Source organism: Piliocolobus tephrosceles, chromosome 17 (genome assembly GCF_002776525.5).
Source record: "Piliocolobus tephrosceles isolate RC106 chromosome 17, ASM277652v3, whole genome shotgun sequence".
Taxonomy (NCBI): Eukaryota; Metazoa; Chordata; class Mammalia; order Primates; family Cercopithecidae; genus Piliocolobus; species Piliocolobus tephrosceles.
Genome location: NC_045450.1, coordinates 54,545,276 through 54,570,863, shown reverse-complemented (window position 1 = coordinate 54,570,863; position 25,588 = coordinate 54,545,276). Strand labels below are relative to the sequence as shown.

The following is a 25,588-nucleotide window of genomic DNA, read 5'->3' as shown; positions in this document are numbered from 1 at the left end:
TTGTTCTAAAAATATATGCAGGACCAGTTTTCCACTCTATATTACTATCATTTAGAAAACAGGTATGGGACTACAATTCTCCATTACATGATGCCTCATTTTCCTTGGGATATATTTTTAAAAAGTACTATAAGCAAAGATAGTCAAACAAAGAAGTAGAATAATCAGCTAATGATATGCTTAGGTGAATTAAGGGTAATCAGAACACATTAATTTTATGCTTCATGAAGAGCAGGTATCAAAATATCTCAATTTGGCGGCTCCTCAGTAACATTACAGGGGAGAAGACAAGTAAAAAAAAGAAATAGAAAGTTATGGGAAAAGACTGGGAAAAAATAAAAACATCTCTTAATTCCAAAAATGCTAAAATTAGTACTTTCATTAATATCTCATATAACATATTAATTCCTCCCTTGTCAAAATGTATATTGGAAGTCACTTTGTGGGCAATTTTGCTGAAGTATAAAGCATTCCCTCTTTACGGCAAAATTCATTAAGTACATCCAAAGTAAAAGCAATGTGAAAAAAATAGGAAAAGTAAAAGAGCAATTTTTATATAGGAGGTTAGAAGTTGGAGCACTAGTCAATATAGCTTACCTTAAAAATAGTGGAAGATCTTTTTTCTGCTGTTACTTCCATTGGAGTAACATCTTCACTCTTAATCATACTGCTTGGTATGAGTGGAGTGATCAGGGCGTTAGGAATAATATTTACCTTATCTAAATTACATCCAGTAGTTTTCATTGCTGCATACACACACACAAAAAGAAAAGTGTAAAACCACAAAAATTGTCAACTATTTCATTCTAAAATTTGTTATTAGTCATGATTTAAATGTCTATTTTTTGATGCTATAATGGTAGCATGAGATACAAAACTGGTATATTAAGATGTATCTTCCCTTTTATGAAGTGCATTGGCTGGGGGACCTCTGGAATGGGCCTGGAACTATAGCTTAAATATTAATAATAAGCTTAAGCAGTTCAATTACCAGGCTATATTCCCCAAGACCATTCCAAGTGCCTTGAATCATACTACCCAACCTGACCAGAGTATATTATAGGATACAGCTTAAAAATCTCCAGGAGGGTAAAGATACTCAATTACAACCACTACACTCTTCTCTCAGGATTTAGCTGTCTGACAATATAAAGTCTCAGAACTTCTTAAGGGCTATGAGATTGTCAGAGCACTTCTTTCTTAAACTAAGTTCAAGCTTCTCATCAGAAAATACCACCCAGTGATCAATAAATTTTGCTTTTCTAAATTAAAAGAAAACTAATTAGAAAATTTGAATATGACAAGTTGGCACATGGACACAATTCTCTTTTAGACTGGACTTTAAACATCTCGCCCCCCCCACCCCAAGAAATAAGGGCTATTTTAGGTTTACAAACCAAATTTCCCAAGCAAAATGAACAATTATTTCCCACCTCCTACCACGTCCATTTTGAGGAGTAGTTAGTTCTAGATGTGTACCTAGAGGCAACATATAGCAAGATTCTACCACTTCACTATATCTACTTTTCCCCCTTGATTGCTTTTCTTTCTTCTTTTTTGTCTACCTGAGTCTGCACTGGCACTCAGTGGTAGCTACTGCTATTGCTAATGACAGTCTTCTGAGTGAGCACATAGCCAAATCCTGATTTAAAAGTTTACTACCACTTGGAGGCTCTATGGAAAGAGTCTTCAGAAAGCATAGCTGTTAAATTTCTTAATTTGATACCAAGAAGAAATCCTGGCTATAAAGCTTTTTAAATGGCACATAGTATGTAAGTTGGATAGCTCCCTTCATAAATTTTTGTTGTTGTTGTTAGTCAATATGTTGTTGAAAGGCCAAGTGTGGTGTCTCATGCCTGTAATCCCAGCACTTTGGGAGGCTGAGGCGGGCAGATTACTTGAGGCCAGGAGTTCGAGACCAGCCTGGCCAACATGGTGAAACTCTGTCTCTACTAAAAATACAAAAATTAGCAAGGCATGGTGGCACATGCCTGTAAATCCTAGCTACTTGGGAGGCTAAGGCACAAGAATCGCTTGAATCCGGGAGAAGGAGGTTGCAGTGAGCCGAGATTGCTCTACTGTACTGCAGGCTGGGCAACAGAGCAAGACTCTGTCTCAAAAAAAAAAAAACTTAAAGTGCAAATATTTTTAGATGAAATTATTTAATTTTCTTGTCTTCAACTTGCCTCACAGCCATTTGGCTAAAAACCTAATTCCTACGAAAACTGATTATTTTGATAAAGGGGAAAGTGTTCATTTAACTTTTGACATTCCATGTTTTATTATTCTACCTGTTTGAGAAATGAATCATTTATTCATGAGTTCTTTGGACCTATTTTCACCTAAATTCTAATACCAATACAATTCCCCTAACAACCAGATATTTATTTTATTTTATTTTATTTTATTTTATTTTATTTTATTTGAGACAGGGTCTCTTTCTGTTGGTGGGTGTGCAGTGGTACAATCAGGCCTCACTCCTGGGCTCAGGCAATTCTCCCACCTCAGCCCCACAAGTAGCTGGGACTACAGGTACACCACCATGCCTGACTAATTTTTTAAATTTTTTTGTAGAGACAAGTCTCATTATGTTGCCTAGGCTGGTCTTGAACTCCTGAGCTCAAGCAATCCTCCCTGCTAGGCCTCCCAAAGTGCTGAGATTATAGGCATGAGCCACCACACTTGGCCTACAACCTAATTTTGACTGACACAAAACTTCAGATCATGCACAGGGCAGGCATTTAAAAGTAATCTAAGAATATCCCATAGAACATTTTTAAAACCATTGGTGTTATCTTAAGTTGATCCTGTAATAGTCAACTACTATTCTTGCTTTTGAATTTCATTAGATCATGAGCTCCATGAAGGCAGATGTTGTTATTGCCTGTTGCACAGTAGGTAATCAACAAATGTTTGCTGAGTGAATGAAGAAAAGAATTAAACTTACTTTAGCTTTATCACTGTCAATTTAGTTTGTTGTGGATTATTTGGTTAATCCTACAAAAATAAAAATATGGGCCAGGTGCAGTGACTCATGCCTGTAATCCCAGTAATCTGGGAGGCGGAGGCAGGTGGACCACGAGGTCAGAAGTTCGAGATCAGCCTGACCAACATGGTGAAACCCTGTCTCTACTAAAAATACAAAAAAAAAAAAAAAAAAACCAAAAAAAAATAGCCAAGCATGGTAGAGGGCACCTGTAAATCTCAGCTACTGGAGAGACTGAGCCAGGAGAATCACCTGAACCCAGGAGGCACAGGTCGGAGGTTGCAGTAAGCTGAGACCATGCCACTGCACTCCAGCCTGGGCAACAAAGCAAGACTCCATCTCAAATAATAATAATACTAATAAATAAAAATAAAAATACACAGTCTGTATTTTTCTTTTTAAAAATATTCATTCATTCATTCACTCACTCACTCATTCAATTAGAGGCAGGGTCTCATTCTGTTACCCAGGCTGGAGTGTAGTACCTGCAGCCTCAAACTCCGGGATTCAAGTGATCCACCCACCTCAGTCTCTTGAGTAGCTGGGATTATAGGCACTAGCCACTGTACCTGGCTTATATTTTTATTAACAGTACTTTTGGTCTAAAAATTTCCATGTTTACAGACAAGATTATATTATAATTCAATTAGAAATTACATATAAATAAATATATCACCTATACAGTTACTGCTTAACAGATCTACAATTTTTCTTAAAATGTATTTAGGGCTGGGTGCGGTGGCTCATGTTGGGAGGCCGAGGCAGGCGGATCACGAGGTCAGGAGATGGAGACCATCCTGGCTAACACAGTGAAACCCCATCTCTACTAAAAAATACAAAAAATTAGCTGGGCGTGGTGGTGGGCGCCTGTAGTCCCAGCTACTTGGGAGGCTGAGGCAGGAGAATGGTGTGAACCCGGGAGGCAGAGCTTGCAGTGAGCTGAGATCGCACCACTGCACTCCAGCCTGGGCGACAGAGCGAGACTCCGTCTCAAAAAAAAAAAAAATGTGGCCGGGCGTGGTGGCTCAAGCCTGTAATCCCAACACTTTGGGAGGCCGAGACGGACGGATCACGAGGTCAGGAGTTTGAGACCATCCTGGCTAACACGGCGAAACCCCGTCTCTACTAAACAAATACAAAAAAAAAAAACTAGCCGGGCGAGGTGGCTGGCGCCTGTAGTCCCAGCTACTCGGGAGGCTGAAGCAGGAGAATGGCGTAAACCCAGGAAGCAGAGCTTGCAGTGAGCTGAGATCCGGCCACTGCACTCCAGCCCGGGCGACAGAGCAAGACTCCGTCTCAAAAAAAAAAAAAAAAAAAAATGTATTTAGATAGTAATGCTTATTATCTTCTCCCCCTTTCTGGAAAGTGAGACTAGGTAGAGTAAGTTGAGCAGGAGTCTTTTATCTATCTTCAGCTGACCACTGAAAAGTATGTCTACTGGTAAAGACAAAGAGTAAAAGGACATTTTAGTCTAATGCTCATGCAAAGATGTAAGTCTTTCTACTGTCATATGCACAAAGGTCACAGAGGTTAATTGTATTTATGTTCCAATCCTTTTTTTTTTTTTTTTTCCCAGAGTCTCACTCTGTTGCCCAAGCTGGAGTGCAGTGGCTCAATCTGGGCTCACTACAACCTTCGCCTCCTGGATTCAAGCGATTCTCCTGTCTCAGCCTCCCAACTAGCTGAGATTACAGGCACACGCCACCATGCCCGGCTAATTTTTTATTTTTAGTAGAGACAGGGTTTTGCCATGTTGGCCAGGCAGGTCTCAAACTCCTGACCTCAGGTGATCCACCAGCTTGACCTCCCAAAGTGCTGGGATTACAGGTGTGAGCCACTGCACCTGGCCTTGTTCCAATTTATCTAAGTCTAGTCCCACCAAAAACAGTCCAAAATGTCTCCAGGCCAGACACTAAGTTTGTCAGATATGTTCCACCTTGTTAATTTAATAATAATCTTCTAGTCAACTTCAATTCAGTAGTATATTATAAATGAAAATATCAGATTAATTTTTTTCTCCTCCTCACTAAGAATTAATTCGCTCTAAGAACATCAAGCTGGCGTCAATGCATTACAATTCAACATTTGCATTTTTTCTCAAGTAATCTCTATTTACCAAACTATTTCTCATATGTGATTTATACATATATTTTTTGAGGTAGAGTTTTACTCTATCGCCCAGGCTGGAGCGCAGTGGCATGATCTCGGCTCACTGCAATCCCTGCCTCCCGGGTTCGAGCAATTCTTCTGCCCAATCTCCCGAGCAGCTGGGATTACAGGCACGCACCACCATGGCCAGCTAAATTTTGTATTTTTAGTAGAGATGAGGTTTCACCATGTTGGCCAGGCTGGTCGCAGATTCCTGACCTCAGGTGATCCACCCACCTCAGCCCCTCAAAGTGCTGGGATTATAGGTGTGAGCCACCATGCCCAGCCTGATTTAAATTTTTTATCAAAAAGGTACAATTTTTAATCAAAAAATTTCTGCTTTTTGTTTTGTTTTTGAGAGTCTTGTTCCTTTGCCCATGCTGGAGTGTAGTGGTACGATCACAGCTCAATCCAGCTTCAACCTCTTCAGATTAAACAATCCTCCTACCTCGGTATCAGGAATAGCTAGGATGATAGGTGCATGCCACCATGCCCGGTTAATGTTTTTAATTTTTTTTTTTTTTTTGAGACCGAGTCCTGCTCTGTTGCCCAGGCTGGAGAGCAGTGGCACAATCTCGGCTCACTGCAACCTTCACTTTCAGGGTTCAAGCGATTCTCTTGCCTCAGCCTCCAGAGTAGCTGGGATTACAGGCACATATCACCATGCCAGGCTAATTTTTTTTGTATTTTTAGTAGAGATGGGGTTTCGCCATGTTGACCAGACTGGTCTCAAACTCCTGACCTCAGGTGATCTGCGAAGCTCAGCCTCCCAAAGTGTGTTGAGATTAAAGGCATGAGCCACCGCACCTGGCCTATTTTTTTTTTTTTTTTTTTGAGATGGGAGTTTCGCTCTTGTTGCCCAGATTGAAGTACAGTGGCACGATCTCGGCTCCCTGCAACCTCTGCTTCCTGGATTCAAGCAATTCTCCTGTCTCAGCTTCTCGAGTAGCTGGGATTACAGGCATGTAATTACAGGCATGCCTGGCTAATTTTGTATTTTTAGTAGAGAATGGGTTTCTCCATGTTGGTCAGGCTGGTCTTGAATGCCTGACCTCAAGTGATCCGCCTGCCTCGGCCTCCCAAAGTGCTGGGATTACAGGCGTGAGCCACCGTGCCTGGCCTGTTTTAATTTTTTTTTTTTAGAGACAAGAAATCTTCTCACTGCGCTGCCCATATCTGTTCAGCAATAACTATAGATGATGCATTTAATTATTAGCCAATGGATATTTATCATCTCAAATTTCTGGACTCAAGTAATCTTTCTACCTTGGTCTCCCAAAGTGTCGGGACTACAGGTGTGACCCACCGTGCCTGGCCTTACTTTCCTTTTTTTTTTTTTGGAGACAGGGTCTCGCTGTGTGACCCAGGCTGGAGTACAGTGGCATGATCTTGGCTCACTGCAACCTCTGCCTCCCAGATTAAAGAGATTCTCCTGACTCAGCCTCCCGAGCAGCTGGGACTACAGGCACCTGCCACCACCCCTGGCTAATTTATATATATATATATTTTTTTTTTCTTTGAGACGGAGTCTCGCTCTGTCGCCCCGGGCTGGAGTGCAGTGGCTGCATCTCAGCTCACTGCAAGCTGTGCCTCCCAGGTTCACGCCATTCTCCTGCCTCAGCCTCCCGAGTAGCTGGGACTACAGGCGCCCGCCACCTCGCCCGGCTAGTTTTTTTGTATTTTTTTAGTAGAGACGGGGTTTCACCGTGTTAGCCAGGATGGTCTTGATCTCCTGACCTTGTGAACCGCCCGTCTCGGCCTCCCAAAGTGCTGGGATTACAGGCTTGAGCCACCGTGCCCGGCCTAATTTTTGTATTTTTAGTAGAGACAGGGTTTCACCATGTTGGCCAGGCAGGTCTTGAACTGCTGACCTCAAATGATCTACCTGCCTCGGCCTCCCAAAGTGCTGGGATTACAGGCATGAACCACTGTGCCCGGCCTCATATACTTTTAATATTGGGGAATTAAAAAAACAAAAAAACAAAAAAACAAAACTCCTCCACTCCAATGTACTTTAAAAATATATAAACATATTCAGCAAGAAAAATATCAAATTGGAAAACAAGTCTCTACATTTAGTAAAGTTAAACACATATTTATTTTACAATATGGAAGATACCCTGCAAAGTATTGTAAGTACTTAAGAGAAAACAAAACAGTAAGGTGTGCTAGAGAAAACATATAGGAGCACCTAATTACGATTTTTGAGAATAATCTACTTGGTACCTTTCATGGCCTCTTCAAAGGAGCAAGGTCTTGCTGGACTAGATACTTCCTTCTTCACATTTACATTCAAAGCACCAGCTGCTGCTATTAAAAAAAAAAAGATTAACTATTTATCTACGTTTACTCATCCTAAAAACCTTATATCTTAAATTCTTTAATTAGAATTAATTAGAATATCTTGTCACACAGTATCATTTAATTATTTGTTTAGCAGAAATTCTAGTTGAGGTAAATTTCTATCCTCTAAATTCTCCAATCTTCAAGTGGGCAGAGCAGGCCAGGTGCAGTGGCTCACATCTGTAATCCCAGCACTTTGGGAAGCCAAGGTGGGTGATCACTTGCGGTCAGGAGTTCAAGACCAGCCTGACCAACATGGTGAAACCCCATCTTTTTTTTTTGAGACAGAGTCTTGCTCTGTTGCCCAGGCTGCAGTGCAGTGGCACAATCTCGGATCACTGCAACCTCCGCCTCCTGGGTTCAAGCAATTCTCTGCCTCAGCCTCCTGAGTAGCTGGGATTACAGGTACCTGCCACCACTCCCGGCTAAATTTTTTTGTATTTTTAGTAGAGACAGAGTTTCACTATCTTGGCCAGGCTGGTCTTGAACTCCTGACCCTGTGATTCATCCGACTTGGCCTCCCAAAGTGCTGGGATTACAGGTGTGAGCCACCATGCCCAGCTTAATTATCTATTTATTTATTTATTTATTTATTTTTGAGACAGAGTCTCACTAGGTCACCCAGGAGTGCAGTGGTATGATCTTGGGTCACTGCAACATCCACCTCCCAGGTTCAAGCCATTCTCCTGCCTTAGCCTCTTGAGTAGCTGGGATTTCAAGTGCACGCCACCATGCCAGGCTAATTATTTATTTATTTTTTTGAGATGGAGTTTCACTCTTGTTACCCAGGCTGGAGTGCAATGGTGCAGTCAAGGCTCACTGCAACCTCCACCTCCTGGGTTCAAGGGATTCTCCTGCCTCAGCCTCCCGAGTAGCTGGGACTACAGGTGCACACCACCACACCTGGCTAATTTTTGTATTTTCAGTACAGACGGGGTTTCACCATGTTGGCCAGGCTGGTCTCAAACTCCTGACCTCAGGTGATGTGCCATCTTAGCTTCCCAAAGTGCTGGGATTACAGGCGTGAGCCACTGCACTGGCTGCTAGGCTAATTTTTGTATTTTTAGTAGAGATGGGGTTTCACCGTGTTGGCCAAGCTGGTCTCAAACTTCTGATTTCAAGTGATCTGCCCACCTTGGCCTCCCAAAGTGCTGGGATTACAGGCTTGAGCGCCCAGGCTACTACAAATTTAATGGGCCTAAGAATATAAATCAGTTCTAAAAACTAAAGTTTAATAAATTACAAATAAATTGGTTCTTGCTTCAAATGATTATATATTTTATTTGAATACACTTTAATTTATTTATTTTTTCCTTTGAAACAAGGTCTGGGGCTCTGCCACCCAGGCTGGAGTGCAGTGGCGTGATATCGACTCACTGCAACTTCCACCTCCCAGGCTCAAGCCATCCACCCACCTCAGCCTCCTGAGTAGCTGGAACTACAGGCGCACGCTGCCACGATAGGCTAATTTTTATGTTTTTGGTAGAGATGGTATTTTGCCATGTTGCCCAGGTTGGTCTCAAACTGCTGAGCTCAAGCAATCTGCCCACCTCAGACTCCCAAACTGCTGGGATTACAGGCATGAACCATCGTGCGTGGCCTTAATTTCTACTTTTCTTTCTTCTTTTTCTTCTTTTTTTTTTTGAGATGGAGTTTCGTTCTTGTTGCCCAGGCTGGAGTGCGATGGTGTGATCTCGGCTCACTGCAACCTCCGCCTCCTGGGTTCAAGCAATTCTCCTGCCTTAGCCTCCTGAACAGCTGTGATTACAGGCATGACCCACCACACCCAGCTAATTTTGTATTTTTAGTAGAGACGGGGTTTCTCCATGTTGGTCAGGCTGGTCTCTAACTCCCGACCTCAAGTGATCTACCCGCCTTGGTCTCCGAAAGTGCTGGGATTCCATGTGTGAGCCACCACGCTCGGCCAATTTCTATTGTTCAATATATTTATTTTATATTTTCTAATATGTCAAATGATATAACGAAAATAAAGAGAGGAATTTGTACACATCTCCTGTGAATGAAGTTAAATAATTTATCTTAGTATGCTTCACAGTAGGTCCAACAAATGATTTATAGGCAACTGAATGGAAAAAAATACACATAAAATATTTATGCATGACATTAATTCTAGTAACAATAGATTTAAAAATATAAACTAATCCTTGAAAAAAATTTAAATTTCTATTTTTAAATCATGTTATTAGTAATTTAAAAATTCTTCTTATTCTTTTTTTGAGATAGGGTCTTGCTCTGTTGTCCATGCTGGGGTACACTGGCCTGATCACAGCTTACTGCATCCTCAACCTCTCAGACTTAAGTGATCCTCTCACCTCAGCCTCCCGAGTAGCTGGGACTACAGGCACATGCCACCATGCCTAGCTTAGTATTATTTTTTCTTTGTAGGGATGGGGGGGTGTCACTATATCGCCCAGGCTGGTCTCGAACTCCTGGGCTCAAGTGATCCTCTTGCCTCAGCCTCCTGAAGTGTCAGGACCACAGATGTGAGCCACCTCACCCAGCCAGTAATTTCTTTTTAGAAAAAAAAGATGTTAAATATTACATCCCCATTTATTATAGAAATCACCACTGTGGAGTTACAGCAAATAATGTCTAGTGTGATTTCTGGGTCTGAATAGGCTGAAGTCAAAAAAAATTTAAGATGTTTTAATGGCTAAGCAAAGCTTCAGAGACTATCAATAAAACAAAGGTTTTATGACTCTGGAAAGTATCTAAGTGCCTAAGAGCATACACATTTTGATTTGGGGCAGTATGGCCCCATTGGGTGTTAGAAGGTCTGTACCTTGAAGAATGTGTGGAACTAGGATATGCTCACTTGAGCCTCTGCCTTGACCCTACCTTTAGACCATGTAACAGGCACCCAGGATCCCTAGATTTTCTTTTTTTTTTTTTTTTTTTTTTGAGATGGAGTCTCACTCTGTCACCCAGGCTGGAGTACAGTGGTGCAATCTCGGCTCACTGCAAGCTCCGCCTCCTGGGTTCATGCCATTCTCCTGCCTTAGCCTCCCGAGTAGCTGGGACTACAGGTGCCCGCCACCACGTCCAGCTAATTTTTTGTATTTTTTAGTAGAGACAGGTTTCACTGTGTTAGCCAGGATGGTCTCGATCTCCTGACCTCATGATCCACCCGCCTCGGCCTCCCAAAGGGCTGGGATTATAGGCATGAGCCACTGTGCCCGGATGATCTCTAGATTTTCTGTACAACTATCCTAGATTTTGTGAGCACTCTTAGGCATATCAGATGGAAGCACTGATTAAGTTATCAAAAGGCTTCCAAGTATAGGATGGAGCCAAAAAGTGTCAAAAGAAGGGTGGCAGGTAGGGATGCTCTCTCCTCATGCTACCACAGCCCAGCTTAGAATTCAAAGCAGTTTGAAAATTCTAAATTCAAATTTAGCCTTTCAGGTTGTTATGAGGGTATTTTGGTCAAAATAGTATAGGAGGTGTATTTCACTTAATGATTTGTTAGTTTTATTTGTAATTTTTAAGTATTTCAACAAATAGTATTAACAGTCACCACTTCTACTCCAACCCGTAAATATTAGGATGGACCTTGTTTTGGCTGCTATAATTATACACTATTGAGTAATCAAATATTTAACAATAGTCCCTAAATGAACCACAACAGCTATTAGTTTGCCATACTGAGATAGGCCAAATTTTCTGTGCCCAAGTTTTCCTGAAATCATATTCTCTCTCATGGACACCTGAAAAGACTATCCTATTTCATAAAATACAAAAAAGTAAAATTGTGGCTCATGCCTGTAATCCCAACATTTTGAGAGGCTGAGGCGGGCGGATCGCTTGAGGTCAGGAGTTAGAGACCAGCCTGGCCAACATGGTGAAACCCTGTATCTACTAAAAATACAAAAATTAGCCAGGTGTGGTGGTGGGCACCTGTAGTCCCAGCCACTTGGGAGGCTGTGGCAGGAGAATCGCCTGAATCTGGGAGGTGGAGGTTGCAGTGAGTCAAGATCGCGCCATTGCACTCTAGCCTGGATGACAGAGCAAAATTCCATCTCAAAAGAAAAAAAAAAAAAAAGGAAAACTGCGGGAAGGCTAATTAGCTGTATCATAGAGGCAGAAGTTAAGGCATTAGATTGTATTAGAAAGTTTGCATGCCTTATATTTATTCAAACAAGGTTTTCTAAGAGTGATTGCTATCTGTAACATACAAAATACGTGGGGAAAAACTTGAAAGAGTTTTTCAAGTTTTCAAGTTCAACTTGAAAGAGCAAACATACGGTAATTTGGCCTAAGAATGGCCAAAATTAGGCAATTAGTATAGCCTTTGAAGTAGAATAGTTAAAAGCTGTTTATTCAGCAATTTATCGAGGGCAATTTTTAATAATTAGCATTTATCACTAAGAAATGAGGATTCTTAATGTTGATGCTAAGTACTTCAAAGTCCTGAAGTCTCTATAATTAATCAACAAAAACAAAGAAACAAGTGAAGACAAGAAAATCTCAGTGTTTTCAGAATAGCAAAACCTTTAAGGCTATTCCCTGACATAAACTCCTTTCCCTTCCAACACAACTGATGCAGAAGCTCATCAGGAAAAAAATCCTATTATTAATTATACCATCTTTCTTCTCATGTTTGTGCAAGCTCCTGCAAAACATTAAATGTCAATATTTAGTAACTAACAGTTACTAAAATGCTTTAACTATCATTAATTTTCTTTTCCCCCTTTTTCTTTTTGAGACGGAGTCTCACTCTGTCGCCCAGGCTGGAGTACAGTGGCGCGATCTCAGCTTACTGCAAACTCTGTCTCCTAGGTTCACACCATTCTCCTGCCTCAGCCTCTCGAGTAGTTGGGACTACAGGTGCCCACCACCAGGCCCGGTTAATTTTTTTGTATTGTTAGTAGAGACGGGGTTTCACCATGTTAGCCAGGATGGTCTCAATTTCCTGACCTCGTGGTCCGCCTGCCTTGGCCTCCCAAAGTGCTGGGATTACAGGCGTGAGCCACCGTGCCCAGCCAACTATTAATTTTACATCAAATTTCCTTAGATGTTTGAAGCCTTCCTAGAAAGGAAACAATAAAATATTTGGTCTTTGAGAATAAGCCAATCTTCTTTCTCCTATTTTTGTTGAAGCCAGGATATTATTTCTAAACTTTGCCTTTTTGGTCCAAAGTTTTTACACATGATCTTTAATTCTGAGACAAATATCAAGGTTTTTTTTGTTTTGTTTTGTTTTTTGACAAAATCTCACTCTGTTGCCCAGGCTAGACTACAGTGGCGTGATCTTGGCTCACTGCAACCTCCACCTCCTGGGTTCAAGAGATTCTCCTGTCTCAGCCTCCCACGTAGGTGGGTCAATAGGTGCCCACCATCATGCCTGGCTAATTTTTGTATTTTTAGTAGAGAGGGGGTTTCACCATTTTGGCCAGGCTGGTTTTGAATTCCTGGCCTTAAGTGATTCGCCTGCCTTGGCCTCCCAAAGTGCTAGGATTATAGGCATGAGCCACCACTCCAGGCCTTCAAGGGGTATTTTAACAGTGCTGTACTGTGGCATACCTTTTGCAGCAAATTAGTAGAAATTAATGCTGCAAAATTCAGATATGATTAAAAATAAAATAGGAGGCTGGGAGTGCTGGCTCACGCCTGTAATCCCAGCACTTTGAGAGGCTGAGGCGGGAAGATCACCTGAGGTCAAGAGTTTGAGACCAGCCTGGCCAACATGGCAAAACCCTGTCTCTACTAACAAAAATTAGCCATGCATGGTGGTGCATGCCTGTAGTGCCAGCTACTCATGAGAGGCTGAGGTAGGAGAATCGCTTGAACCTGGGATGCGGAGGTTGCAGTGACCTGGGATCACGCCACTGCACTCCATCCTGGGCAACACAAGACTCCATCTCAAAAAGGAAAGAAAATAAGAAATAGAAAAATTAAGTGATAGAAAGCAATTAACTTAAACTAGTTGTAATTCTGTCCTAGCTACTGTTTTCTTCACTTTTTGATGCCAGGGCTTTCTTTCTCTGTCACCTTTCTTTACCTTCTACCTCACTGGATCTTGAACTATATGGAAATACATACTAATAAACTACAGATAGAGAAGAACTGCTAATTCTGAAGTATGCCTGAGACTGGATTGAACTGAACCAATGGTAAACATGGCAGAAGCCAAGCCTAGGTCAATGGAGCATGCAGAGAGTTTCCATTTCCAAAATATTCTCCCCATTTCTGCCAAAAGGAGGCTTTTTTCTTTTTTCACGCATCTAAATGAATGCAGGCAAATAACTTGGGAGACACTTCATAAACAGGTATCTTCTAAACTTTTAACATTTTAGGGTCAGATGTGGTGGCTCACGCCTGTAATCCCAACACTTTGGGAGGCCAAGGCAGGCAGATCACAAGGTTAGGAATTTGAAAGCAGCCTGGCTAACACGGTGAAACAAGGAGAAACCCATTTCTACTGAAAAAACAAAAATTAGCTGGGCGTGGTAGTACACGCCTGTAGTCCCAGCTATTTGGGAGGCTGAGGCAGGAGAATAGTTTGAACCCAGCAGGTGGAGGTTGCAGTGAGCCAAGATTGCACCATTGCACTCCAGCCTGGGCAACAGAGCGAGACTCCGTCTCCTCCCCACACACACACAAAAAAATTAGCTCCTCTAATTTCTAAAATATCGGGTTTTTGTTTTGTTTTGTTTTCTGTTTTTGAGACAGTCTTGCTCTATCACCCAGGCTGGAGTGCAATGGCACAATCTCAGCTCACTGCAACCTGTACCTCTCGGGTTCAAGCAATTCTCCTTCCTCAGCCTCCCTAGTAGCTGGGATTACAGGCGCCCGTCACCACACCCAGCTAATTTTTTTGTGTGTATTTTTAGTAGAGACAGGGTTTTACCACATTGGCAGCGTCGTCTCAAACCCCTGACCTCAAGTGATCCACCGGCCTCGGCCTCCCAAAGTGCTGAGATTCTAGGTGTGAGTCACCGCACCCGGCCTAAAATACCATTTTAACACAACCACTTAAAGTTATATTTAAAATATTTATCAGGTATTATGGGGCAATATAGAAAGAAAAAAAATATTTATTCACCATCAGTCTTTGATGAGATTTTTTATCACTTGTCACTCTAGTTTATCTCCTCTCTCTCTCAAAATGTACCCTATAAACCAGCCAAACTAAACTGTTAGCAATTTCCCAAAGTTGTCACTTTCCTGTTTCTACACATAAGCAGTAGTCAATGCATGGAAATTCTTACGGAGGAGTAACCTGTAAGATAGTTTCAGAGAATCTGACTTCAGAGCATTGCTGGCTTTTATTATTATAATGTAAGGTAGAAATGATTCCTTAACATAAGAGTAAAAGCAGTATTTGGTGGCTGTCTTCTTAGAAAATAATGCCATTTCCAAAATAAACTAACATCAATTCATCTTAGTGAGCAACTTTCTTTTTGAGATGGCTAGTCATCTTCATATTCTTTCAAAAAACTGGAAATTAACTATTCGTTTTAGTTCTGAATTTTTCATTTTGACATACCTGGGTCTGGAGTGTAAGTGAATGGTTGAACATCATGAGATCTTCCAGCGTTCGTCACTACATATATTCCCACTGACACAGGCAAAGTTATATGTTGGTCATGATAGGGGGGAACCTTCACAATAAGATGATTCTAATGTAAAGAAAAGTACAAGAGTTGGAAAAGAAGCAACATTTATATTTAAAATTTTTTAATTAAGTATATTTCCTGTTAGCTGTAAAGTTTAAAAAGTGATTAAAATAAAAGAATGTATTTTAAAGCTCAGGTTCACAGGCATCAGGATATTAATCTTAACACTGCTTTAAAGGTAAAATCCACGTGTTTTACAACGGCTTACAAGGTCAAGATCCCTGCCCTGTCAACTACATCTCATTCCTCCTCTTCTAGTTCACTATACTGTAGCCACACTGACCTCACTCCCTTCTTTTAACATGCTAAACTCAGTTTTACCTCAGATTCTCTATACTTGCTATTCTCTTCAACTGCAATATTCTTCCTTCACCTCCTCAAATGGTGAGTTCCTAACCCATTATCAGGTCAGATACAAATGTCACCTCAGAGAAGCCTTCCCTGATCATTCTATTTAAAGCAAAACCCTTCCCCAACCTTGTAACATAATATTGTTTATTTCCATAACAGCACTTATCATCACCCCTGAAATTACCCTATTTGCTTGTTTTTTGGTCTCTCTCCAAACACAAGAATGTAAGCTCCATGAGGATCTAGGTTGTTTTGTTCTTCACTCTGTCTCACTTGTAAAGAATAGTACCTTACATAAGGTACATACTGAATAAAAGAATGAATACATTATTAGAAAAAAATATGCCCACCAAGGGCAAAGTCAGTTACCATATGTTCTGTACAACCTCAGTGTGAGATGTATTTCACAATGCAGTTCGCTACTCCTAACAACATAATTCTCATTTTAAGTTAAACTGGATTCAGTTTATCCACATCTCAGTAAACCAAAGATGTTTTTAGTTGCAATAGTGGTGGAAGCATTCTTATAAGAGAAAGGTAGAGTTCTTAATGTTTCACCAGTACTTAACTCAAGGGGACTATATCTTCTTAGAGGGTAATATGAGCCATATTTGACTTTTTTTCTTCTTCCCTAGTAGATTATTATAATGGTAGGGGATATCATAGGGCAGTCATTATGCTTTATTACTAATGATCTGATTTGTAGGAGGCCGAAGCTGACAGCTGAGGGTGATGTGAGTTTGATGACATTTAAAATTTAGTTAGACTATATAGTTTGTTGACTCAGTTGAATAGAAAACATGGGACAAATTAGATCAAGGTCAAGGTTTCCATTTCTGAGAATTTAATTTGTTTCTGAGCCATCTTAAAACACTCTCTGAAATACAGTCACATTACAAACAAAGAACTAGGCCAGGCGCAGTGGCTCACGCCTGTAATCCCAATACTTTGGGAGGCTGAGGTGGGCAGATCACCTGAGGTCAGGAGTTTGAGACCAGCCTGGCCAACATGGCGAAACTCCATCTCTACTAAAAATACAAAAAATAAGCCAGCTGTGGTGGCACACACCTGTAATCCCAGCTACTCGGGAGGCCGAGGCAGAAGAATCGTTTGAACCCAGAGGGTGCAGGTTGCAGTGAGCCAAGATCGCGCCATTGCACTCCAGCTTGGGCAACAAGAGTGAAACTCTGTCTCAAAATAAATAAATAAATAAACAGAACTAGCTGGGAGGCTGAGGTGGGCGGATCACCTGAGGTCAGGAGTTTGAGACCAGCCTGACCAACATGGGGAAACCCCATCTCTACTAAAAATACAAAATTAGCCGGGCGTGGTGGTACAGGCCTGTAATCCCAGCTACTCGGGAGACTGAGGCAGGACAATCACTTGAACCCAGGAGGCAGAGGTTGCAGTGAGACAAGAGCGCATCCGTCATTGCACTCCAGCCTGGGCAACAAGAGCATAACTCTGTCTCTAAAAAAAAAAAAGAACTAGCTTCTAATTTATGGCACTAACAGAATGCCTCCTAAGTTAGCCATCTCAAAAAAACCACATTTTTTTCAACGAGGTGGAAAAACATGTACAAGTACGCATACATCCACAGTTATGAAGCAGGAGCTAAATCTGAACACATACAAGGTCATAAAAAAATGCACTGGTATTGATCCAACTTCTAAGAAACAGAGTTACTGAATCTTGTCTACCCTCATTTTTACTCTGTTGTTTAAACACTACAACTATGTCACAGAAACAGTCTACCTAGAGTTAAGGAGATGGGTGAATGAACAGCTTGTGAGAGCTTCCACTCTTAAAATTATTTGGCAAACTCCATAATTCAAATTATTCTTTTGAATAAAAACTTGTTTCTTGGCAATTAGTAACAGGATTAGTGTCTACAAATCAGATGCATATTTTATCAAAATACTTTTACTCTACTTGCTTTGGAGAGCATATTTAAGTAAAACTAATTTTGAAAGCTTTAAAAAGCCAAATGAACCTATTTTGCTACTAATTCTTCAAACTTCCTCAATCTGAATCTAGAAATTCTACAACTGATCTGAATTAAAAATTCAGTAAACTGTGACTAGTGATCAAAAGCTATTTTTAATACCCTCTCATAAATTAGAATCAATTAAATATCACTGAGCTAGGAATACAATATATACAAAACACACAAAAGGTTGGGAGGCCTTGGGAGCAGGTATAATGCTCTTCGGGATAAAAAGAGGAAAATAATTGAATTTTAATTTCTTAGAAAAATCTGCTTAGATTCAAAATAACTTTTTCCCTAGCAGATAATCTTTTTCAGAGTGTACCAGCAATGGTGCTAGATATCTTTGATTCTTCTATGAGATACTTTTTCTTTTGTCACATTAATTTTACAGTTGGGAATATATATAATTAGACTATCTACAATTAGACTTAACCAAAGACCCATTACAAAGTTACTCTTAGAACCGTTTTGAAAAACATAACCTCCGAGCTTTCACGTCTTTGTTTAGTTGTTCCCACAGATTCTTCTGAGGATCTTTTTTTTGTACTTCTTTCAAGAATTTTCTTTCCACATTTATACCATCTTCCCTTGAGCTATCCTTTTATGTATATTTGTATATATAGATTGAATATCCCTTTATATACCTATTTTAATAGGTAATTAATGTTATATATAACTCATCTACAGTTGTTAAAAGGGAATAGACACAATGAACGACCATGTACCCATCATATTTGGTATACGTGAGCATGAGGTATACTATGGACCACAAATATTGAACAAAGAATTGTTTTCCCAGATTTCATTAGTCTCAATATTTATAATATTATATTACTTTTTTTTTTTTTTGAGACAGAGTTTCACTCCTGTAGCCCAGGCTGGAAGTGCAATGGCGTGATCTCAGCTCACTGCAGCCTCCGCTTCCTGGGTTCAAGTGATTCTCTTGCCTCAGCCTCCTAAGTAGCTGGGATTACAGGCATATGCCACTACACCCAGCAAATTTTTGTATTTTTAGTAGAGACGGGGTTTCACCATATTGTCTAGGCTGGTCGCGAACTCCTGACCTCAGGTGATCTACCTGGCTCGGCCTCCCAAACTGCCGGGATTACAGGCATGAGCCATGTGCCTGGCAATATTTATAGTATTATAACAGAAAAAGTGTAATACCTGACAAATTGATTTTGGGTTTGCAACTGAATGGCTATTATAATCTTTCATAATTGCAATTTGTGAAATTATCTTTCAAAGGTCTTTTCTACTATACCATCTGCTGGGTATTTTTAAATATTATAGAGATTCCCTTTCAACTTTTTTTGTGTAGGTCTAATACTTCTTTACTGATCACATCCGAAGTGTCTTTTCTGTTTTTTGTTTGAGACAGGGTCTCACTGTCACCCAGGTGGAAGTGCAGTGGCGGAATCAGGGCTCACTGCAGCCTCAACTTCCTGGGCTCAAGTGATTCTCCGACCTCAAGAGATTCTCCGACCTCAGCCTCCCAAGTAGCTAGAACTATAGGCATGTGCCACCATGCCTGGCTATGTTTTAACTTTTTTGTAGAGATGGGATCTCACTATGTTGCCCAGGCTGGTCTTAAACTCCTAGCTTCAAGCAATCCTCCTGCCTCTACCTCCCAAAGTGCTGGGATTATAGGTACGAGTCACCACGCCCAGCCTCAACACATTTTCTTCCCCCTAAATGTTTACTTTGTGGGTTTTCTTCCTTTAATATAATCTCTAGAATCAATTCTCTAGGATCTCAGGTCTCATTCTACTCAAAGAAAAGGCTTCCAAGAAAACCCCTTTAGAAAAAAAAAACAAAAACAAACAAAACACCTCTCTCTGAAAAAGATAAAAATGAACAAAACCACAGAATTAATGACAGATTATATTATGATTTAGTTTGTTTACATACTTGCTTGCAAAAACCCCAGGACCTCTACATATAGTCACCAAATAAGGATATAATTCCTTTCCATTCCACTACGTCTTATTTATTATTATTATTATTCTTTAATCTACTGTAGCTGGCATAACTGCCCTGAAAAAAAGTGTTTTAAAAATATAACTACCCCATGCCTCAAAGGGAAAGAGAGAGAGAGAAAGCAAAACGGAGGTAGGGAGGGAGGATAACTTATGAATATAAAGTTCTATACAAAATAGCAAGTTAATACTATAATTTTTGGGGGCTATTTCATTGATATTTTGTATAATTTATAAGGCAAGTCTCTCAATCTCCAGAAATAGCCTCCTTATCTATAAATCTTTATCATAAGAATGACAATCATAATAGAGCATTACAAGCAAGGGAGTCTACATTAATCTAACCAATTTGTCAAGAAACAAAACATGTTCATAGCATACAACAGTACTGCATGAATAAATTAAGTTTCAGTTAGGATTAAAACTCTTGATATTTAAAGACCTGGCTGAAATTAGGGTTTGAGGTATCCTCAGAAAGAACAAATGAACCTTACTTAGACCACACAGTCACCCATCTTTTTCTTCAAGGTGAATAAAATGAACTAACAAGTTTTTCTTGTGTATCTATTAAGTGTATGGTATTACAAGGAACACAGAAGAATTATAATACATTGCCTCTAACCTCCAGGAGTACTCCAGAGGAAGCTATTGTTGGTTCATGGGAGTGGAGATGGTCTGATCAAATAATATAATAAATAATAAAATGTTAGAGTCAGGAAAAAAAAAAGGAGTTTCAAATAATCTAATGAAAGCACTTACCTTACAGATCAGAAAACTGGGGCACAAAAGTGATTTGTCTTACTTAGTTAACACAGATTGCTAATGACAAAGCAGGTATTAGAACTTCAATTAAGACTAGTCTGACAATAAACCCTAGGAGATATTGCCCAATGGTCTGTGTGACAAAGGAATGTTTGTTAAGTCCCACTATCTCTTTTTCACAACATGTAGTAGCATAAGGCCAGAGGAAAACTTGCCACATAGCATTTGTCTAGGTATATAGGAATCTCTACACTATACGATATTGTGTAGGAAATAATTAACTTTACCCAGAGAGAGTTCTGGTCTTTACCTTTGGCTGCTAGGACGTAATCTCTAGGTTCCTGCAATGTCTTGTGTGACAGTGGTATTTACTTGAGAGCTTTGGTCACTGGACAGTCTACCAATGTAATTTATAACAGGCTTTGGAACACACCATATCAATTCCAACCTTGTTGCAGTGAAGACCAAAGGTCACCTGCATGGGCAGTATATAATCAGGTGTGAAATAACTCGGGACACCAAAGGCTCGGGTGAGCTTCCCTGGTTGGTAATTCTCTAAGTATTGTTATTATCACACATTGCTATGCCAATATGGTAATGTCTTTCTGAGGATGACAGAAGGTTGGTGCCTGGGACACTCCTAGACCTTGTGTTATGCATCTCTCCCTTTAGCTGATTCTGATTTCTACCCTTTTGTTGTATAACTATAGGCACTAGGCTGGGCGCAGTGGTTCATGCCTGTAATCCCAGCACTTTGGAGAGGCCGAGGCAGGCGGATCACAAGGTCAGGAGATGGAGACCATCCTGGCCAATATGGTGAAACCCCATCTCTTCTAAAAATAAAAAAATTAGTTGGACATGGTGGCACGTGCCTGTAGTCCCAGCTACTCAGGAGGCTGAGACAGGAGAATTGCTTGAACCAGGGAGTCAGAGGTTGCAATGAGGTGAAATCATGCCACTGTACGCCAGCCTGGCGACACAGCAAGACTCTGTCTCAAAATAAAACAAAAAAACAAACAAAATCCTATAGGCACTAAGTATAGCACTTTCCAGAGTTCTGTGAATTGTTCTAGGAAGTTATCAAATCCAAGGGGACGGTGGGAAAACCACTGTTTGAGCTACTCATTCAAAAAAAGACGGTGGCCTGGGGACCTTTGAACTTGTGTCTGGTATATGAAGTGGAAGCAGTCTTGGCTGTGCCTGGAGCCTTGAGTCTGGCAATATATTGGATGTATGTTTTAAATTTTATTAGGTTTTTAAAAATACACAAAGGAATAAAAAGTAAATTTTAAAACGACAAGGAAATTATAAACTTTTTGCATAAAGTGGCTATAGATTGTCCAAGTTTTGCCTCTTCTATTTTTCTACCTTCCTTCATGTGTTCTTTTCTTTCCCCATCAGCTTCTTACACTAAATTTTAGGCTTTGGGTAATTGACACATTAGCTTGTTCCTGTTTCTCTCTTCTCTGTCTGTCTTCGGTCTATACCTGTACATACTACCTCTTTTGCATGTGCCCTTCTAACTTGCTTATAAATTTGGCCTTCTGTTAGTCTCAGTCTCAGTTTCTATGGGTTTGTTCCTGTCTGCTCTAAATACTAATTCCTAAATCAGGTCTTGATCCTTGTTTTCAAGTTTTCATTGTTATCTGGAAAACAATACATGGTGAGGTCCTACAAATACAGACTCTTTAATATCAGTGTGATGAGTGCTTCTAAACACAAGAAGGTTTAACAATCATAAAGCACCCGAAACATAACAGATTCTCAAAATACTGGTTTCCCTTTTATTTAACTATATAGTGGATTAACGTTATGCAAATCCTCAGAGAAAATAAATATCAGGAAATAAATATTTTGTTTATCAACAATGGAAACATTTGCTAATGCTCTTAACTTTTTAAAATAGAGGTGGTCATTTTTAGCATTAGGAAAATAATTCTAATTCAGTTAAAGAAACTCAAGAAAGAAACTTTAAATGATTCACATCAATCCCATAAGAAGAAGAAATTTAATCTACTGATCCAGGAAAATTTCAGAACAAAACTGAATTGCTGGGCCGGGCACGGTGGCTCAAGCCTGTAATCCCAGCACTTTGGGAGGCCGAGACGGGCGGATCATGAGGTCAGGAGATCGAGACCATCCTGGCTAACACGGTGAAACCCCGTCTCTACTAAAAATACAAAAACTAGCTGGGCGAGGTGGCGGGCGCCTGTAGTCTCAGCTACTCGGGAGGCTGAGGCAGGAGAATGGGGTAAACCCGGGAGGCAGAGCTTGCAGTGAGCTGAGATCCGGCCATTGCGCTCCAGTCAGGGCGACAGAGCAAGACTCTGCCTCAAAAAAAAAAAAAAAAAAAAAAAAAACTGAATTGCTCAGAGAGTGAACAACCAAATTATAAAAAAGCTTAAATTGTACCTGATGAAATAATTCCATGTCAATTTCAGCTTCTGACTTCCAAGAGTTTTCATCTGATTGAAATAAAAAGTGATTTATTAAATTTTTGAACTTTTTTTTTACTCTGTAGCTATGACTATATCCATATAACAAAGTGAAAACATGCAAATATCTGTACCACAAATATGCGTACTTACCAGAAACATTTTCTTGGAAAATAACTTTAGTTCCTTTCAGAAAGTTCTTGCCAATTAAAAACACTTCTTCTTCTCCTTTCACTGAACAGCTATGCAAGCTTTTCTTCAAGATTTCTGGCACTCCTGCTGGCTGAGCTGTGGAGATACATATGCATTCTATAACAAGAACCACCACAAGTTATTTCTTACTTAAAATCAACCTGCAGTCATCCAGTTCTGAGTTGTCTTTGTTGAAGGAGGGGTAGTAAATATTTTTACAGTAACACAATTATCTGGAAAGGCTATAATTCTAGCTCCACTGACATCAGGCTTGGCCACGTGACTGGTTTGGATAATCAAATGTGAACTGAAGTAATGTGCCAAGTCCAGGTGAAAGCTTTGAGAGCCATCACATGGTTTTACCAACTCGGTTATTTTAAGCCACACTGAGTTTGGTTTTGTTGTCTTTTTAAAATTGTGTGTTATTGCAGTATCATTTAGCCCTCATCTATTGATACAAACAAGTATCCCGTCTTTGTTAAACACAAACTGAGCATCCCTAATCCAAAAATCTAATTTCTTTTTTTTCTTTTTGAGACAGAGTCTTGCTCTGTCACCCAGGCTAGAGTGCAGAGGCATGATCTCGACTCACTGCAACCTCCGCCTCCTGGGCTCAAGCAATTCTCCTGCCTCAGCCTCCTGAGTAGCTAGGATTACAGGCGCACACCACCATGCCCGGCTAATTTTTGTATTTTTAGTAGAGACGGGGTTTCACCATGTTGGTCAGGCTAGTCTCGAATTTCTAACCTTGTGATCCGCCCACCTCGGCCTCCCAAAGTGCTGGGATTCAGGTATAAGCCACCATGCCCAGCCAAAAATCTAAAATCTTAAATGCTCTAAAATCCAAAACTTTTTGAGTGCCAATACAATGCTCAAAAATTTATACACCTGGGCTGGGTGCAGTGGTTCACACCTGTAATCCCAGCACTTTGGGAGGCTAAGGATGGAGGATCACTTGAGCCCAGAAGTTCGAGACCAGCCTGGGCAATAGTGAGACCTTGTCTCTACAAAAAAAATTCAAAAAAAATTAGCTAGGCATGGTAGCATGCACATGTAATTCCCAGCTACTTAGGAGGCTGAGGTGGGAGGATCACTTAAATCCGGGAGGTCAAGGCTGCAGTGAGTCATGATTGCACCACTGTTAAGTACTTATGTGTGAAGAAGTATAAGAAAAGGATTGCTTATTGGTAGCATATAAATTCAGAGTCAGGTGAAACCCCATTTCTACTAAAAATACAAAAAATTAGCTGGGCGTGACGGTAGGCACCTGTAATCCCAGCTACTTGGAAGGCTAAGGCAGGAGAATCTCTTGAACCCGGGAGGTGGAGGTTGCTGTGAGCCAAGATCGTGTCACTGCACTCTTGGTGACAGAGCAAGACTCCATCTCAAAAAAAATAAAAACAAACAAATAAAAATAAATTCAGAGTCAGGAATAATGGCGATGCCAAACAGGTTATATACAAAGATTGTTTACAAAGGTGGCTGGAACACTGTCACCTTTGCTTTTTGAAACTTTGATGCACAAAATTATTTAAAATATTATATAAAATTACTTTCAAGCTATGTGTATAGGTACATATGAAACATAAATGAATTATGTGTTTACACTTGGGTCCCATTCCCATGAAACCTCATTATGTATATGCAAAGAAATTCAAAGTCCAAAGAAATTCAAAACCTGAAACACTTCGGGTCCTAAGCATTTCAGATAAGAGATATTTAACCTGTTTGTATATGCTAAATGACATTTTCAACAATGCTGGGGAGTTTAAAAGAAATTGTGAATGTATAAACAAATACACTGGCCGGCTGAGTTGGCTCACACCTGTAATCCCAATACTTTGGGAGGCCAAGCGGGGGCCAATCACCTGAGGTCAGGACGTGGAGACCAGCCTGGCCACCATGGTGAAACCCCATGTCTACTAAAAATACAAAAAATCAGCTGGGTGTGCTGGCGCATGCTTGTAATACCAGCTACTCGGGAGGCTGAGGCAGGAGAATCGGTTGAACCCAAGAGGCAGAGGTTGCAGCGACCCAAGACTGCACCACTGCACCCCAGCCTGGGCAACAAAAGTGAAACCCTGTCTAAAAAAAGAAATAAACAAAAAATAAAAAAACAAAACACAAGTATTTTCTAGAACCTACAAGGTTAATGTGTGAACAGAATGGAAAGGGTCATTGGTCATACACTGACAATTATACACCCTAATAAATGAAGAATTAACTAAATCAGTTTATTTAACGGTAACTTTTTGGAGTAACAGGAAATAGATACTTGTTTTTTAAAAACATTCCAGAAACATATAGTATATATTGTTCTGGTAAGAAAATAAAAGGTACAAAATTACATTAATATGTTGTATTACCAAAATGAAATGTAAAGCGTATAACCTTTCCCTCCATTTTCAAATACTGTGTGGAAATTCCACTTCACTTATTACTGGTAAAACTTTTTCCCATATCTCATTTTTTTCATTTATGTGTTAAAGGCATAAGACGGCCAAATGAGGCCCCAAAGGTTTAGAATATATTTGTCTTCTACATATTTGTATTTACATTACAGAAAGAACTAGTCTGTTACTTTCAAGATAATTTAACTTTTGGCCTTCTAAAAGGTCCTTTCTTTAAAGTTTACGAGATGGGTCCCCGACAGATGCCATACTAAACAGAACTGAAGTCAAGATTATTTAAGCACTAACTTTTATCTTCAAGTTATTTATTTATTTATTTATTTATTTATTTATTTATTTATTTATTTATTT

The 25,588-nt window shown here is 40.2% G+C and overlaps 1 protein-coding gene across 10 annotated transcripts in view; it reads right to left on the bottom strand.

Moving 5' to 3' along the window:
• Positions 1-25,588, bottom strand: part of NFAT5 (nuclear factor of activated T cells 5) — a 121,949-nt gene that overhangs the window by 7,662 nt on the left and 88,699 nt on the right. For 9 of the 10 annotated variants that reach the window (XM_023210294.3, XM_023210296.2, XM_023210299.2 and 6 more), the window contains 5 exons: positions 22,788-22,922; positions 22,612-22,664; positions 14,988-15,120; positions 7,361-7,444; positions 598-746 (listed from right to left, as the gene is read on the bottom strand). In XM_023210294.3, the coding sequence (XP_023066062.1) occupies positions 598-746; positions 7,361-7,444; positions 14,988-15,120; positions 22,612-22,664; positions 22,788-22,922 (554 nt within the window). The remainder of the gene's footprint in view (positions 1-597; positions 747-7,360; positions 7,445-14,987; positions 15,121-22,611; positions 22,665-22,787; positions 22,923-25,588) is intronic. The other variant, XM_023210295.2, reaches the window with a different exon arrangement.